General features: G+C 45.0%; 1 protein-coding gene across 1 annotated transcript; it reads right to left on the bottom strand.

The window, feature by feature from the left end:
* Positions 1-251: 251 nt before the first annotated feature.
* On the bottom strand, positions 252-7,056 carry LOC117550757 (zinc finger protein ZIC 5-like). The gene is made up of 2 exons (XM_034223283.1): positions 6,300-7,056; positions 252-3,765 (listed from the first exon to the last, which is right to left on the bottom strand). Exons 1-2 carry the CDS (start codon positions 6,814-6,816, stop codon positions 3,134-3,136), a joined length of 1,149 nt encoding a protein of 382 aa, XP_034079174.1. The 5' UTR covers positions 6,817-7,056; the 3' UTR covers positions 252-3,133.
* Positions 7,057-17,781: the final 10,725 nt, after the last annotated feature.

Genomic DNA, 17,781 nt, shown 5'->3' with positions numbered 1-17,781 from the left:
TTGGTTAAACACTAGCCTTTTCTCTAATGTTTTACCTTTAAACTTAACACAGAAACAGCCAGTCAGTGTCAATGTGTTACTATGGAAACATGTAGTGTTGAGCGTAACGTTTTCTAGCGTTTTGTTGTTGAGTTATAAATGACAAACACATTGTGTAGTCAAACAAAAAATTGTTATCTCTATTGTCACAACCCCATTTGTAAAATTAATTGTTACCTGCTACATGTGTGTTTGAAAAAAGACTGCGAAGGTATCAAGATTTAAATGTTTTATTTAACAAATTACATTTTTTCATGTGCATGAGAAAAACAACTCAATGAGAAAGTCATTATAGATTTTTTTGTATTGCTTTGTGAGGACTGTGACTCTTGCTGTAAACCAGTGGGCCAGCATGAAAAATGCAACTTTACTCACCGTTAGTAAGTAACCAGAAACTTGCTAGTGCCTCCAACCAGTAACGCAGGCAACGTTTAATAATAATTTAAAAAAACAGACAAATAAATATACTTGTTAACTTATGTACTACACGTTCAGTTTGTTTGTGACAGAGTCCTCGAATCCATTATACTCGTCTTGTATCTCTTGACTGCTCGTTTCTGTGACTCACTGCTGACTCTCTCTGCCTGCATCAGTACTGTTAGCAGAGTGGAGATGGGTCCTTATATGGGTACTGGCCTATGCTAACTTACAATTAGCTTGTTGGGCAGTAGATTTCAGATTCATCCCTGAAGTCAATTAATAATTAGACTTAGCACCAGGATTTATTTAGTTGGCTTGTGGTTAGAAGAAAGCATTTGTCTCGTGAGCACAAACATCACCTCAGAAGTTCAGCTAGTGGTGAACACATCTTATTCCCTGGGCCATTAATAGCTTTTTTCAGAACATCTCATGGTCATAGATTAAATCTGAGCCAGTAAGTGGGCTTTTGTCATTGTCAGAAGTAATATTTCCAGAGGTGCAGTGGTTAGCACTCACAGCGTCAGGTTCTGTTAGGAGTTTGCGTGTTCTCCCATCAGTGTGGCTTTGTATCCAACTTCCTCCCACAGTGTACTGACATGCAGATTAGGGTAAATGGAGTACTATGCAGAATGGGAAATCAAATGATAATTTGATTGTGTACATGGAATCAATTTAATTCTGGACACCCAGGTTCAAAATCCAGCTGCTTTGTCCTGCTTCCTGTCACCTTGCATGACCCCTGAGCTGCAGTGATTCCTCAAGGGAACAAGGAAGCAGTGAAGGGCGGGTTAGACTGAACTGAGTTTATGTTATGTATTAAAATGGCATTCCATGTTAATCTCTTGACCTAAAACGTAACTTTAGCCTTTGTTCTCTTCAAATCTGACGAGCCTTGTTAATAATCACAACGGAAGAGGCAGTAGTAATTTCATATCACCTTCATTTCCAACTAAATCTTCAGGTAATTCAGAGTTTCAAATGAATTTGACTTGTGTGTGTGGATTGTGGGAGAACACTCCACTCAGATCCAAGAAGTCCTGCCTGTGAGGTAACGGTGCAAACCACTCTGAAGATCATGTGAATAACGCCCTAACTGGGTAGTTGGTTGCTCATATCTACAGATTATTGCTGAAACTTCAATTACACAATTCTGTCGTGCATTTCTGATTAGCTCAATAGTTTTGTCAGTAGTCAAACTGAAAATTACATTCTCAAATCATTTAAATTGTTTAAAGGGAAATTCTGTTTTATTCAACTTGGGTGTTATTTGCAGTTTTGTCCATCAGTCCTATCAGTAATAATAATGTACACATCAAGTTACTAACTTGGGAAAAGGGTGAGTATAAGGATTTAAACAAACCCCAACGTTATCCAAACTGACTTGGAATAGAAGCCAAAGATGAACGTTAAAAACATTTTTCCAAACTAACTTAAACTATCTGTGTCAGGTAGCTCTCCTATCCCAGGTCCAAATCCAGCCTGAAATGACTTACTAGTGGATGGATAATGTACATTAGTAAAAGTCACTTATCAACCATTTAAAGTGATCTTAATGCAGTTGCTTCAAATGGATGACGTTTTTTTCCCAAGCTGTACCACAGTCTCATACATTACATTCTGCTTGGTTCCCAGATTCATTGATGCTCTGCTTTCAAACCCAAGATCCACCTTTTATGGCTGCATCACAGGGAAATACTACATGTTTTTCACTTAAGACACATGTTAAAGGAATATGTGTACATGGTAATTTTGCAAACCTTGGGGTCTTGACTAAATGGTACATGGAGTGTAAACAGGGCAGGGGCCTAACCAACAGAGTGGTCCACTGAGGTTCACTTCTATTGTCTTCAAGCTGCAGCTTCACTGCTGCTGGCTACTGGGTCGGGTTAGTCATCACATGAAATACTTTTGTTATTACCAATGTTTGGTAAGTTAAGGCCTGTTTGCTTCAAACAAAGAGCTTTCTGGATCACACAATAGCATATGAAACCTGTTTCTGACAGAAGATAAAAGCTGCTTTCATCAATTTGTGTAACTATCTGACGGACTAGTTTGTTCCAAACACACTGATGCCTAACACTCAGCTCCACCCTGTAAGCCTGCTGTTTGGGACCTGCTGTGTTACCATGTGTACAGAGCTATCGTAAGCTAACAATAAGCGCTTTCCATCAGTGTCGATGTAGCCCTTGACAGTTATTTATCCAGGTGAAGCTCTCAGATAAATTGGTCAATGATCTGTCTCCCTCATCATGTACACACACCTATCCTTCAACAGCCAGCAGAGTAGTACCCAGCGTCCCCTGGTCCATTTGTACACAGTCCTCCCATTTAGTTAGTTCAGGTTAGCTAGCTAACACTGATGGACAACTCGCAGTTTTTGTCGAAAATTTAGTTTGATAACCATGACGATGGATTTACTCTTGTCCCTTCTGGCAACATTAGAGCCGCCATTGATTTTGGTCCACAGATAGTGATGATGGCCGAGCTGAGTTTTGTTTTAGAGACAGTTAAAAAGTACTCCCTCTGATCACAGCTTACTCTGGGCCCTCATGTTGAACCATACAGCTGCTGGTCCTGAAATGTACAGAACCTTTGATCCCACAGAGCTTCCTCTGGCCTGACCTGGGCCTGACAGTACATGTTCTTCAAGTCCAAACTCACCGGCCCCTCTACCCTACGTGACATACTCCTCGTCATCAATAGGTTCTGATTTGATGTGGTCAGGGTGGAGTAGAGGGAAGTGAGGTACTGAACTCCTGGTACACACGTACCACTCCTTAATGTTAGAAAGCTGAGGTAAGGCGGGGTTCACGGAGCGCTGGCTCCTGCGGGGGGTCCTCCCACTCTGCTGCCTCTGGGCCAGCTGACTCTTCAGGCCCGACAGAGACAGATCCAGAGGCATCGCCATGGGAGACGAGCTCCGCAGCAGCAGCTTACTGTCAACGTCGCTGGCAGGGCTGAGATCCAACTCGTGTTTGGCCACAAGAGGGAAATGAGTGTGAAAATTGGCATGGGAGGGGGAGTGGCGGTTGATTTTAAGGTCGAGGGGCTCCAGGAGAGCCTGATGAGGTTGTTGGAGGTGATGAGAGATGGAGTCGTACATGTCCTGGGGGTCAGAGGTAGGGGACGACTTGACGTGGACCTTCATGTGTTTGCGCAGGGAGCTGGGGTGGGTGTAGGACTTGGTGCAGCCCAGGGCCTTGCAGTCGTAGGGCTTGGAGGCCGTGTGGACCTGGGAGTGCTTCTTCCTGTCGCTGCTGTTGGCGAATCGTCGCTCGCAAAACTCACACTGGAATGGCTTCTCACCTGCAACACAAACATCACACAGACCATTATCACACCACTAAGGGGGGGGGGGGCTGTTTGTTTACAGCTGAAGCGACACCTCAACCACCTAGTTTATGACCCTGAGTGTATTTTCATTTGACTGTTGAATTACTTCAGTACCCATGGTATAAAGTGGTGCAGTCTTGACGTATGTGTGTAGGCCTTGTACTGGATGACATTGACAGAAAATACCATAGACTTTAACAGGCAAACTGAGTGTTTATGTTATACTGAGTGTTTAGAGAATATTCTCATGCATAAAAAGCTGGCTCATGTTCAAATATAAATGCAATGGTATGTCTTCAAAGAGGTGAGAGGCGAGTGTATTCATGATCTTAAAGGAGGGAGGAAATGAAAAGGTTTTATGTTGCTGTTCATATGCACTTTGTTGTTATGTAATAGGGATGCATCGTCTATTAGACATTTACAGTACCAATAGGGACACTGTTATTTTAAAGTTCTGAACAATACATAAAATACATTATTTATCAAATCTCTGCTTTCTACTGCCAACAGATAGTTTGACCCAGTCTTATAATAACCATATTAATAATAATCAGGGTTAAAACTAAGCAGTAACACCGCATATAGCTTCTTTTTTCAGCCTCCAGGCTTTCAGCAGTGCAATGTGTTTTGGCTTTTAGAAACAGCATTGGCTGTAACAGTGCATGCGTGTGTGCCACGTGTTTCACAGGTTGCATTTCAGTGCACAGACTTCTCTTTAGACAGATAGGATTGTTCTCCTCTGGTTCCTCCATTATCGAGAAGCAAACTTATTGTAGTTCGTTTTTGTTAATCATATTTATTTATTAAAAAAATACTTGCTGTTAATTAGTGACACCATTGAATGGATGCATTATGACTAACAGGTTTCGAGTCATTAAAAAATGCACAATAGCTGTGCTGTTCCCTAAAGTATCTTCCTACAAATGACGTTAGGGTTTGACAAACGGCCAAAAGAACTTGCAATATGTTTTTAAGGATACAAGAAACCCTGACACACGCTACTTGCATCTTTCTTTGAAAAAAGGTTTTGATAAATAGGTTTGCTTGGGGATTGCAAAATGATGATATTATATTTCATCATTTTTACAGTTGCCAGAAGCACAAACATTGAACTGCATACAAGCTAGCCAATAAAAGGTTTACATCAATCATTAAAAAAGTCCAAGAGTAACACATATTTTAATAATTATATTTGTGGGTCCAGGCCTTTAAATCTTTGGGATATATTTGATTTATTAGAATACTTATTATTTGTACTTCTCTTTGTCTAGGTGGTCCCTTTTTCTGTTTAGCTGTCGACTGTCTCAGTAGTGTTTCTATATTCCCATGTAATGTTTCATGTATAGCCTCACACCACATATGTGCATGTTCAGTTATGTAATACACACTATGCCAGTATTGTACAGTATTTAGTTTGTATGGTTGGGGTTGTTTTTGGAAAATATAATTGAATAATAAGCGTTTTTTTAAGCAATTTAAACACTGCATTGTTTCATTACCAAATTGACATTGAAAAAATACATTTACCTAAACACACGCTTTATTGGCTGTTCATTGGATCCACCTAAATAAAGCTATTGCTGTCTAAGGTAACAGCTCTGCATGCATCCTACCTCACTGACCGTTTTAATATCAGTTCATGTGTGGCGTTTCATAAAGGTGTTGATTTAACTTGTGCTGTTTATACCTTACTAACATGAGGGTAGATGGTTCACATCGTGTCTAGCATGTATTATTCATCTCCAGTGAGAAAGGCATCTGCAAATATGATTGATCTGTTGGGTTCTTGAAATAATTAATAAAGTGTTAAGTTGCAGTTATTAGATTGTTAATACATTTATTCTGTTGAGGTGTCCTGGTTGCCTGAGAGTTTTACACCCTGAGAATATGATCACTGTGTCTAGACTGTTCATTGCTGGAAATGAACACTCTATCAAAAAAACATGTGATTCCTCTATTTTTTCTAAAACCACAACCTTGCAGCGTATAACCCGTGCACAGAGGATGTGCACGCTCTGACAAAAACTGTGATTCTCTTTTGAAACTGCCTAAGTTTACATAATTCTGCACAAATTGTCCAAAATAGGGTATGATTATGGGCATTTGTAAAAAATAAATTAAACTCCTGTAAACTGTTTCTATGCAGACTTGGAATTAAAATGATAAATATAGCCACAATTCTGCAGTGTGCATGGAATCAATTTCACTCTGCACACCCCCCTGGTTTAAAATCCAGCTGCTTTGTCCTGCTTCCTGTCACCTTGCATGACTCCTGAGCTGCAGTGATTCCTTAAGGAGATAAGGAAGCAGTGAAGGCCGGATGTGGAAATGGTACTGAACTGTGCCTACGTAAACATGGAGGGGATTCCTATCAGACTGGGAACAGTCTCTGTTCGCCTCTGTGTGTGTCGGGGGGCTGCTGTCTGAACGGGTGTCACGGATGTACAGACCATAATGACTTTATGAATCACAGCGCTGTTTGCAGTCACACAAACATGAACCCCTACCAGTGTGCGTGCGCGTGTGGATCTTGAGGTTCTCTGAGCGTGCGAACATCTTGCCGCAGTTGGGAAATGCGCATGAAAAAGGCTTCTCCCCGGTGTGCACGCGAATGTGGTTGATGAGTTTGTATTTGGCTTTGAACGCCTTCCCGCCGCGCAGACACTCGTCCCACATGCAGACATGACTGAGGGTCTCGAGCCCTGCTGCTACATGCTCGGTGGTGACGTGGTCCACCAGCTCGTGCATGGAGCTGAAAGTTTGCTCGCAGACGGATGTCGCCGTCCGCCCCAGCCTCTGTCTCGAAGAAGTTCGGTCAATCCATTTACACACCAGCTCCGTTTTCACGGTGGGGCCTTTGGAGAAATCCAGCAGGCCGTCCATCCCAACGCCGGCACAACTGTCGGCAGAAGCGGAGATATTAGCGGCTCTCTGCTGATGCGGGGAGACGATGCTCGAGGAGTTGTTGTTCCCCAGCGGAGAGACGAGGCCATTGTGCCTGGCCACTACAGCCGCCCGCTTCATGCTCAGCGCGGCGGGCTGCCCCGCTCCTGTGTCCGACTACAGTCCTCTCTTCCACGGAAAACAGGTTAAATCCAAGTGGCAAAGCGTTCGTCGCTTTCCTGCTTCCTTCCTGTGTGTTTTGGTGAAAGGGAGAGCGCATGCGGCAGTGTCTTACCCCCCGCTGTTCGGTATTAGATCCCGAGAGTCAGAGCCTCCATGCTTTTATTTACTGTGTGAATGGAGGTGAATGGAGTCGAAGAAATACAGCGGGCCGCGAACCAACACTGTCGGGAGGCGTCCTTGTCTCCTTTCCTTGTTTGGTCCTCTCACATTCCCTTTCCTATTTACATCCAACAGACCCACAGAGGTCTGATTAGAGAAATTCACTCCCAATGATGACTCCCTGTCACAGGCTTCATCATGGGGATACACTCATTTGTCAATCCAACATCTCATGGATATTTGTGTTGTGTGTGAATAAATAAAAATGATGCTATAAAATCTATACACTAGGCCTATTTGTGTAACGTGAATTTAAGATGACACCCTAGTGTATTTAGCTACCATTCAATGTTTTGTAGGACAATTTAGGATTTCATTTCCTGATTTTGAGAATCATCATTCCTAGATAATGCATAACAATGTATTCATTATATCATAATATAAAGAAAACACATTTGTAATGGTAAGGAAAAATAGTAATTGCTTGAGTTAATTAATGTGTGAGTCAAAAGTCATTATAGAATAAAACAATTGTATTTCAGACAAAAATGGTTGTTATTTGCACCAAATATTTTGATAACACTCTGATACTGTGTCACAGAACTATGTGGCTATGGAACAGGGTGTAAACAGGAGGAAATAAACTCATACAAGTGAAATATTAAATAAATCTCTGAAATACAAAATTAAACATTACTTAAATAACTACTCACTTAAAAAATAACTAAGGTCTATTTCTTTATATCTTATATATTAACCTTTTGTTTCACATTTAATGATTTTGTTACCCATCCTAAAACAATGTACATTATTTTGGTAAATAAAATCCCTTAGTTTTCCAACCTTTACCTGCTCTTCCAGTTCAATGCGTAGCCTGTTACCCTATATCCTTAGATAAAAAGGGCCCATTCTAAGGTAACAAAAACACATCTATTCTTGCTTTCAGGTGACAATAATGAAAACATTGTTATTAACATTATATTCCATCCATCTTCTACCGCTTATCCGGAGTCGGGTTGCCATTTACTGCCAAGTACTAAGTCCTAAGTACTGCAATTAATAAAGTATTAGGTGCATTTCTGAGGTACCTCCTTTTTACTTTGTCTTCCCTACATTCAACAGTTAAATATTACACCTCTACACTACATTTATTAACGTGTAGTTACTTTTTCAATTACAATTTCAATTAAAATACAAACCATACGAGCAGTTTACAAAATATGATCTTTTGTCCCAGATTTGACTACCAAGAGTGTATGAAGTAGTTGAAATTAGGTCCACCTTAAGAATCGCTAACATGAATACAGGTTACATAATTATACTTCAATATGATCCAAAAATCATCCAGTAATATAGTTTACCAAGAGAAGCGTCTCTTGTGGCCAATTGTGAAATATTTTATCTGTGATACTATATGTTAATTTTGGTGCATTAGTTTTATACTTGAACTTAAGTTTACATTTCTAATGCACTTCTACTTTTAATGGAGTATTACTGTGGTGTACTTTTGCAGAAGTAAAGGATTTTAATACTCCCTCCACCACCACCAATGACCTCAATTGACCTCTAGGTAAATGTTCACATTGATGCCATGTGGATTCTGATTTGTAACACCTGTTATACACACTGGGTATATGTGTGTTTTTCTTTAGAGGTTCACATTCCAAACTAAAGGAAAGTGATGGTTCCCCCTGCACCACTAGGCGTTTAACTCTTATCAGCTGCTGTAAACCGATCTTCACTTCCCTATGATTTACACAACACAGTTTTCTCATCCATGTCACTTTAACATGACCTTTATTATTTATACACCACTGTTGCAATATCTTTTTCTATTACATGTTATTTATGACCAACTTTGACCCTTTTCACCTAACATCCTCCTTGACCCATTGCCATTTGTTCCACCTGCTACTCACAAGGTTTGTCACACAACCATTAACCAACTTTTTTACAGGTGGTGGTCTGCTTGGATTTGAACTTTGTCACCAAGCTGCTGAGCAGTGTCCTGTCCCACTAAAACCATCTGCTCGTGCTGCTTATCCCTGTCACAATGCCATTAAATTATTACATATTACAGATAGAGAGACAGGAGTGATAATATTGCATCCTGATGTTGTTATTCATTTATAGGATGTTCTTGTTTTTTGGTTGATTTTGTATTAGGGATTTTGTGCATGTTAGGTGTGATTGTCTGTCCTCTTTATCTATAACATCAAGGACCATGATGGAAATAACTATTTACACTTTCTTCTATATTCATAAATAAAATCCATCAATCAAGCAAAGTTCTGTTGTGATATTTTTGCTGACTACACTGTAAAAAATGGCTGTTAAATCCACAGTTATTTATTGTGTTTGTGCACAGTAAATTACTGTATACTATTTTAGAGTATAATACCGTGTTTCCAACCAAAAATTACAGCAACTCTGGAGTTACTTTAAAAATATCAGTAGTAACGTGTAGAAAATCACAGTAACCAACAATGTACTGTAGAAGATCACAGTAACCAAAAAAGAAAGAACCAACCGAAAAACCCCATTTCTAGAATAGCTAATATATCTTAAATAAACCAACATCTTTTTTTTTCATAATCTTGATGCAGTGTAATTACTAGTTTGGCTATACTAGATATTTTATATACTTAGTAGTATATATTTTTTTTTTTAACCAGTTTAGCCCTGAGCCTGTTTTTCAGGTCTCAGGATCGAAAATGACATTCCCAGAACAAATGACCATATCATCCTTTTCCTCAAAGTAATGATAAACCTGTGAGTTGGATGTAGAAAAGTCAGAATCAATATAGATGTTTTTTTATTTTAAAGAAAATTCAGATTGAACATAGTAAAAAACTGTAAATTATAGTGTCCGTCCAAAAATTATTTTTTACTTATAGTGGAAACTAACCTTGGATGATGGTAAGGTAGACTAAAAGCTTTAGGAATCCAAAGTACAACATATAATAAGTACCCTGTATCAAGATTGATGCAAAACAAGTGACATTTGACCTTTTTAGAGAGGTTTAGCAACAACAACAAAACTCCACCTCTGAGGTGATTTGGGTGGAAATGAGGGTTTTACCGTTTCTCTGGAACCCATTGGTCGATTTTGGTGATTGACATCTCTTTCTGACCGTTAGAGCCAATAGAATGGAAGGGGAATCTCCCCACTCACACACACGGTAAAACTAAAAGGTGGGGCTTCGTGTACAGAGTTTTGCATGAGAGTGAACCTATCTCTCGCTCTGACATCTGAAAACCGAAAAGCAGGTTTATTGCTGATGGATTATCAGAAATCATTCAAAGTGACAGACACATTGGATTAACCTATGGATTAACTTCAGCAGCGTTTTTACCGTTTTAATGCCATTGAAGACCACTATTGACCAGACTACGACACAGGTGAGCCATGTTAGCGTTTTTAGCTACCTAGCGCCATATGTTTCGATGTCTGTTCTTGTTATTATCTCAGAGAGTTCGTATAATTGAGTGATAATGAAGGGTACCCCTCGATTCTGTGTCACCTCACGATGTGAAACGATGGGTTGGATGTGCAGCAAAGATAAATAATAAGGTTTTGTGAGTGAATTTCGGTGCAGTCATCTGTTAGCAAGTTTCGCACGTTGCTAATTCAGAGGCTCAGCGTCAGGGGCGGTGGGTACTGTAGGCTAGGGAAGGCTAAGCCTTCCCAAATATTTGTGTCACTGCATCCTGGTAAAATAAAAATATAATAATATTTGTGTCTTTGACATTAGCGCTGCTATGCAGCCACCAGTAAACTGTACTACGAAGTCAGTTCAACAGACCCTGGATATGTTTGAGTTATCTTAACTTACGGGCCGTCTACACTAAAGGCATCGAAAAATGCTTTCAACGCTTCGCCCATTCACTTGAATGGGGTGACGTAGAAGATTTTGAATCTTCGCCGAACTGCATTGTGGGGAGCGGAGCATGGCTTTGCAAGCATGTGAGCATCAAAAGTTGAGCAATGTTCAACTGTTGATGCTCCCGATGCTTTCGAAGCTGGCATCAGCCAATCAAATCCCGTTTATGCAAATTCCGCCAGTACAAGCGCTAGCCAATCAAACCGCGTGCAAGCTGGGAGAGCCAGACCGCAGTTCATTTCCTCATATTCCAAACGAGAAATTACGGTAGCAAATCACCCGGTTCTTTCCGACCAGAACTATTTACCGGGATACAAACCGGAGGAACCAGGCATGGAGGGAGGTGGCAGAGACAGTAGGTTTTCGCCTGTTTGGGGAGTTTATATCCAGTTTATTTCGTTTTAACATTGCTATTGCTTTGTATGTCGGGGGCGGGAGATTCATGTGATTGGTTGTTGGTCGCATTGCTCGCAAAAAATCGCCAAGCTTCAGACACGCCCAGCTTCAAGATTTGTTGTTGCCTGTAGTGTAGACGGGCCGTAACCCTAACGGCCCGTCCACACAGCGGCGTGCGTTGACGCTTGCCGGCGGGCGTGTCTGACACTCGACCAACAACCAATCACATGAATCTCCCGCCCCTGACACACAAGCAGCGGTTTGATTGGCTAGAGCTTGTACTGGCATATGATTCGATTGGCTGACGCTTCTGCCGAGGCGTCAAAAGTTGAACATTGCTCAACTTTTGCAGCGAGCCACGCCAGCAACGCTCCGCGTCGCTTCCCACGATGCAGTTCGGCTAAAAGTGACGTCACCCCATTCAAAGTGAATGGGCAGAAGCGTTGGAAGCTTCAACGCACGCCGCTGTGTGGACGGGCCGTAACAAACGAGCGGTCCTACGACGCTGGTTATCAACTCGGTAAATCAAGCCAGGGTTTCTCTCTCCAGCTGAGAGCGCGTTCACGTGAAAGGGGAGGGGTTAGCTACATTTGACCAATCACAAACAGGGACAAGTGTACTGACGGCGCAGCGTCATACTTCATTAATGAAAAGTAAACTAATATTAGACAAATATGAACTTTAAACATCCATGATTTAAACATATAATCCAGGAAACCACATAGCCACCTGCGAGGTGAATATATAACAACTGGTTAAAAAATAAATAAACAACAGAGTGTTTGAAAGCATACAACAGTTTTATGATACTGCCCCATCTAAGACACGAGTGGATCTGACTTTAATTACACAGTGTTGAGTGTTTCGTCAACTTAATGTGTTGCTTAAAATAATACTTCACAAAACTAGGGCCACCAGGGTGGGTGGAGGGGGTCAGGAGGACGAGACTGAGCTGACCGCCCAGGGGCACAGCAGAGGACCAGGAAGGGATCTCGGGCGGACGGCCTGGGGGCAAGGCAGAAGCCGAGAAGGGGGACTTGGGCGGACAGCCCGGGGGCAAGACAGAGTTCAAGGTGGGGGTTATGGAGGGGCGAAGGCCACCGCTGGCGAACTCAGGGGGCCGAGCATGAGGGCGAGGGCCGCGGCCGGGAAAGTCAGGGGGCCGGGCTCGAGGGCGAAGGCCGTGGCCCTCCGGGGGCCGGGCTCGAGGGCGAAGAATGCGGCTCACAGGAGGCCGGGCTCGAGGGCGAAGACCGCGGCTCTCAGGGGGCCGGGATCGAGGTTAAAGACTGCGGCTCTCAGAGGGCCGGGCTCGAGGGCGAAGACCACGACTCTCAGGGGGCCGGGCTCGAGGGCGAAGACCAGACAGCTCCGGAGGCCGGGCAGGAAGGCGCTGACGGGACAGCGCCGGAGGCCGGGCAGGACCCGGAGCTGGTGGGACAGGCCTCGGCAGGATCCCCCACGGAAGAGGACCAGGACACGGGATTGGCAGGACCCCCGGCAGGAGAGCAGTCGGCGGGAGCTCCAACGGGACAGGACATAGGGTTGGCAGGACCCCCGGCAGGAGAGTAGTTGACGGGACCTCCAACGGGACTGGACATGGAGCCGGCAGGACCCCCAGCGGAACCTCCATCGGCACAGGACGTAGGGTTGGCAGGACCCCCGGTAGGAGAGTAGTCGGCGGGACCCCCGACGGGACAGGGCATAGGATTGGCAGGACCCCCGGCAGGAGAGTAGTCGGCGGGACCTCCAACGGGACTGGACATAGGATTGGCAGGACCCCCGGCAGGAGAGTAGTCGGCGGGACCCCCAACGGGACAGAACATGGAGCCGGCAGGACCCCCAGCGGAACCTCCAACGGCACTTCAGTAGGGACTTGAATTGGGACTTGAGTTGGGACTGGAGAGGGAACTCGAGAGGGGACTCGAGAGGGTGCTTGAGAGGGGATTTGAGAGGGAACTCGAGAGGTGACTTGAGAGGGGACTTGAGAGGAAACTGGAGAGGGGACTCGAGAGGGAACTTGAGATGGGACTAGAGTTGGGATTTGAGAAGGGACTAGAGAAGTGACTAAAGGAGGGACTGGAGATGGGACTGGAGATGGGACTAGAGATGGGACTAGAGGAGAGAGGAGAGACTTGAGAAAGGACTTGAGAAAGGAATTGAGTAGGGACTAGAGAAGGGACTAGAGAATGGACTAGAGAAGTGACCTGAGGAGGGACTAGGGAAGGGACTAGAGGGGGAACTCGAGAAGAGACTAAAGAGGGGACCAGAGAAGGGACTTGAGATGGGACTAGAGTTGGTACCTGAGAAGTGACTAGAGGTGGGACTGGAGAAGGGACTAGAGAAGGGACTAGAGAAGTGACCTGAGGAGGGACTAGGGAAGGTACTAGAGAAGGGACTTGGGAAAGCACTTGGGATGGGACTAGAGGGGGAACTCGAGAAGAGACTAGAGAGGGGACCAGAGAAGGGACTAGAGAAGGGACTTGAGTTAGGACTCGAGAAAAGACTAGAGAAGGGACCAGAGATGGGACAAGAGATGGGACTATGGCAGCTGGGGCCAGAGCTGGGTCTGGAACCATGGCTGCTGGGGCCGGAATTGAAGCCAGAATCATGGCTGTAAGGTCCGGTTCTGGAGCCGGAAACATGGCTGTAAGGTCCGGTTCTGGAGCCGGAAACATGGCTGAATGGGCCGGCTCTGGAGCCGGAATTGAAGCCAGAATCATGGCTGTAAGGTCCGGTTCTGAAGCCGGAAACATGGCTGCTGGGGCTAGGACCGGAGCCGGAACCATGGCTGCCGGTGCTGGAATCCTGGCCTTGCGTTTCCTTCCATGCTGCCTTGAAGCCTTGTGGAGGCTAAGAGGTCCTCCAAAAGCCAGACGAGACCCAGCGAAAGGGTCCTTGAAAGGAGCCTTGTTAGGAACTGTGGCCGGCAGGGGGCTAGCATGCCAGGGGCTAGCAGGCCGGGAAACAGGTTTGACCTCAAAGCTACCGAAAAAGTCCTCCACCCACTCGGGAAGTAACTCCTTTAACCAGGTTCTTGAGGTTACTTCTTGGCGTGCCGTTGAGATAATTGACTGCCTCTCTTCACTACTGGAGGCATATCGACAGTCGTTTTTAAAGCACATTAGGTTGTACGTCACCTCGTACAGGCTGTCTGCTGGGTCCATCTTTTGGTTGGTTGGTTCTGTTACGGTGAGTGAAGCAGGCAGGACACAAATGCAGAAAAAACTGAAAATACCTTTATTTCAAGGATATGGCACACGGACAATCAGAACACTCCCCGGTGAACACAGTCACAGACAAACGACGAACCAACACTGAACACAGGAAGAGACAAGACTAAATACAGGGAGGGGTAATCACAAGACGAGAAACAGCCGGGCAGGGGAGGAGAAACACAAGGGCCACAGGTGAACACAATCAGACACACCAGGGAAACTAACGACAGGAGGAAAAACACAGGGAAAAGGACCAGACAATATACCAAGAGGAAAACATGACGGAGAACAGCAAAACACCCAAAACAAGACATACAAAACGTGACATAACACAATAATCGTAACAATTTGGCTGATATATTTCACTGGAGTGGGTCTGTCATTTTGCATGTAGTGTTTGTCATTACACAACAGTCATTATTTTGCATTTAAAGCAATATTGTTGAAAGTAACTGTTGAAAAAGCTGCTATGACATGTGGTGCTTTTGGGCAATTTTCCCTTTTATGTAAAGTGCTTGTTTATTGAAGCACTGTTTCTGAGTGTTATCCAAATCATCAATTGAAGAACTCCACTTTAGTGTTTTTAACAACTTAAACAGTTATTTCTTTGTATTTTTCACAAGCTCTGATATTATATGAACAAGTCGCTCATTCTGCTCATTGAGCGCTTTAACAAGTCGCTCATTCTGCTCATAGAGCGCTGCATCACGGGCCTCGTCCTTCTCTGCCTGCTTTTTCAGGAAGGCCAACACGCTGCTTCTTCGCCTTGGCCTTTTAGTTGGTGGTTGGGAGCTGGTGGAGGGCACGGGCTCCTCCTCACTGCTGAGGGAAAGGTGGAGGCCTCAGCAGCAGTCTGGCCATGGCTTGCCAACGGGCATGAGGCAACTAGGGTGGGAGGCTGAATTGATGGCCTTCCCCCAATTGCCTCATGCATAGCCTCAAACCATGGCCAGGTAGCTGCTGAGGCCTCTCCCCTGTCTGTTCCTGTCCCAGTTGGGGGATTCTTGAACTCCTATTGACAACACAGATAACAGACTGTTAGTTAAAGGGCAGTGAGGGGAAAATTATATTACATTACATTGCATTTAGCTGACGCTTTTATCCAAAGCGACTTACAATAAGTGCATTCGACCAAGAAGATACACACTTGAAGAAAACAGAATCATATAAGTACATCAGGTTTCCTAGAGCTAAAACATTTCAAGTGCTACTCAACTGGCTTTAGATAAGCTAGTCCTTTATTAGTATATAAGTGTTTTGTTAGTATATAAGTGCTTTGTTAGTATACGAGTGCTTAGTTAGTATATAAATGCACAGCAAACGAAAAAATTGACTAATTCGAAATGTGTAATTGCTTACGCCTTAAATGTTAAAACATGTAAACAACTAAGCAAATTCACATTATAATATAGGAGGCTGGGGTCGCCAGTTTAAGTCTGTAGCATAATATCTACAAACACTAACCCACCACAGTGCCCAGCCATGTGATTTGCTTTACCTTGTATTTTGTTTTCAGGTTGTCCCATTTCTTTGCTGTCTGTGGACCAGTCACCTGGCCCTCCAGACCCATCTCTTTAACAACCTGCCTTTAGTTACAAATTATCTTAATTCACCTGCATGCACATTTATTAAAACATTTTATCAGACAAATATAGATGTACTTACTCCCAGCCTGATTTGGCAGCATTTCGTTTCCCACTGAACATGTGCTCCATCTTACCCCTTGCGCTAATTAGGGCAAGGGTTTCAGCATCTGTGACCAGGGGCGGACTGGCCATTGGGAATACCGGGAGTTTCCCCGGTGGGCCGATGCTGTGTGTGGGCCGAGGGCCAAAAAAAAAAAAAAAAAAAAAGTTTAAGGCCCAGCCCAGCCCAGTGGGGTGTGGCCAGGGTTGGGTTGTAACGGAATACATGTAACGGTGTTACGTAATCAGAATACAAAAATCAAGTAACTGTATTCAGCTCGCGTTACATTTGAAAAACTACTCAAGTCCCTTCACCGTCGGTGGTCCCGCCGACTCCATGTCCTGTGCTGTTGGTGGTCCAGCCGACACCTGTTTCGTCGGGGGTCCTGCCAATGCCATGTCCTGTTCCGTTGAGGGTCCAGCCGACACCTGTTTTGTCGGGGGTCCTGCCAACTCCATGTCCTGTCCTGTTGGAGGTCCCGTCAACACCTGTTCCGCTGGGGTTCCTGTCAACACCATGTCCTGTCCTGTTCGGGGTCCCGCCGACACCTGTTCCGCCGAGGGTCCTGCCGACACCAGCCCTTGTTTCGTCAGGAACACCTGTCCCGGCAACACCGGTGACTATCCCGCCGACACCTGTTCCGCCGGGGGTCCTGCCAACTCTGTGTCCTGTCCTGTTGGTGGTCCCGCTGACACTGTGTCCTTTTCCGTCGGGGGTCCCACTGACACCAGCCCATGTTCCGTCCAGGGTCCCGTCTACGCCTGTCCCGCCAGTTCCTGCCCGGCCGACACCGGGTCCTGCCCGGCCGAGACCGGGTCCTGCCCGGCCGAGACCGGGTCCTGCCCGGCCGACACCGGGTCCTGCCCGGCCTCCGGAGCTGTCCCGCCTCCATCCTGCCTGTCCTCCGGAGCTGTCCTGTCGCCGCCTTCTTGCCCGTCCTTGTGCCCGGCCCCCTGAGTTCCCCAGACGCGGCCTTCGCTCTTGTCCCCGGCCCCCTGACTTTCGCCGCCGCGGCTTTCGCCCTCAAGCCCGGCCCAATGACTTTGCCCGTTGCGGCCTTCGGCCCTGCTCTGCCTTGCCCCCGGGCCGGAGACCTCCTCCTTGAACTCTGCCTTGCCCCCGGGCCGTCCGCCCGAGACCCCCTACTGGTCCTCTGCCATGCCCCCGGGCTGTCAGCCCAAACCCTGTCCTCCAGACCCCCTCCACCCACCCTTTTGGCTCCTAGTCTCCTTTTGTCTTCCCCTGTGCTCCATGTTGGATCGTCGTCTATTTTTGTCCACGTTACCTGCCCGTCATTCTTGTCCATGTTACCTGCCCGTCTTTCATGTCCTCCTTGCACCTCTATGTTTGTTCCTGTCGGTTTTTGTCTGGATGCAGGTTTTTTCTTGTTTGTTCATAGTCAACAGCTTTTTTTGTTAAATAAAGCTTGCGCTTTGTTTGAAACCCGCTCCTCCTCATTCTGCATTTGGATCCTGATTTTCCCCATACCTGACAATTGGTCACCAACCCTCTGTGCTTGAGTATTGAAAAAACTGAAACATTGACTTGAATTCAATGTAAATACGGCATGGTGTTGTTTA

The sequence above is a fragment of the Gymnodraco acuticeps genome, unplaced genomic scaffold, assembly GCF_902827175.1.
Source record: "Gymnodraco acuticeps unplaced genomic scaffold, fGymAcu1.1, whole genome shotgun sequence".
Lineage (NCBI taxonomy): Eukaryota > Metazoa > Chordata > Actinopteri > Perciformes > Bathydraconidae > Gymnodraco > Gymnodraco acuticeps.
The sequence above is the reverse complement of the archived record's forward strand: the minus strand, read 5'-3'. Positions and strand labels throughout refer to the sequence as shown.

Excerpts from the sequence above, each read along its gene's own strand:
- LOC117550757 (XM_034223283.1), bottom strand. The coding sequence starts at position 6,816 with ATGAAGCGGGCGGCTGTAGTGGCCAGGCACAATGGCCTCGTCTCTCCG. Across the intron at positions 3,766-6,299 it reads CCACACGCGCACGCACACTG|GTGAGAAGCCATTCCAGTGT; the intron begins GTAGGGGTTCAT and ends TTTGTGTTGCAG.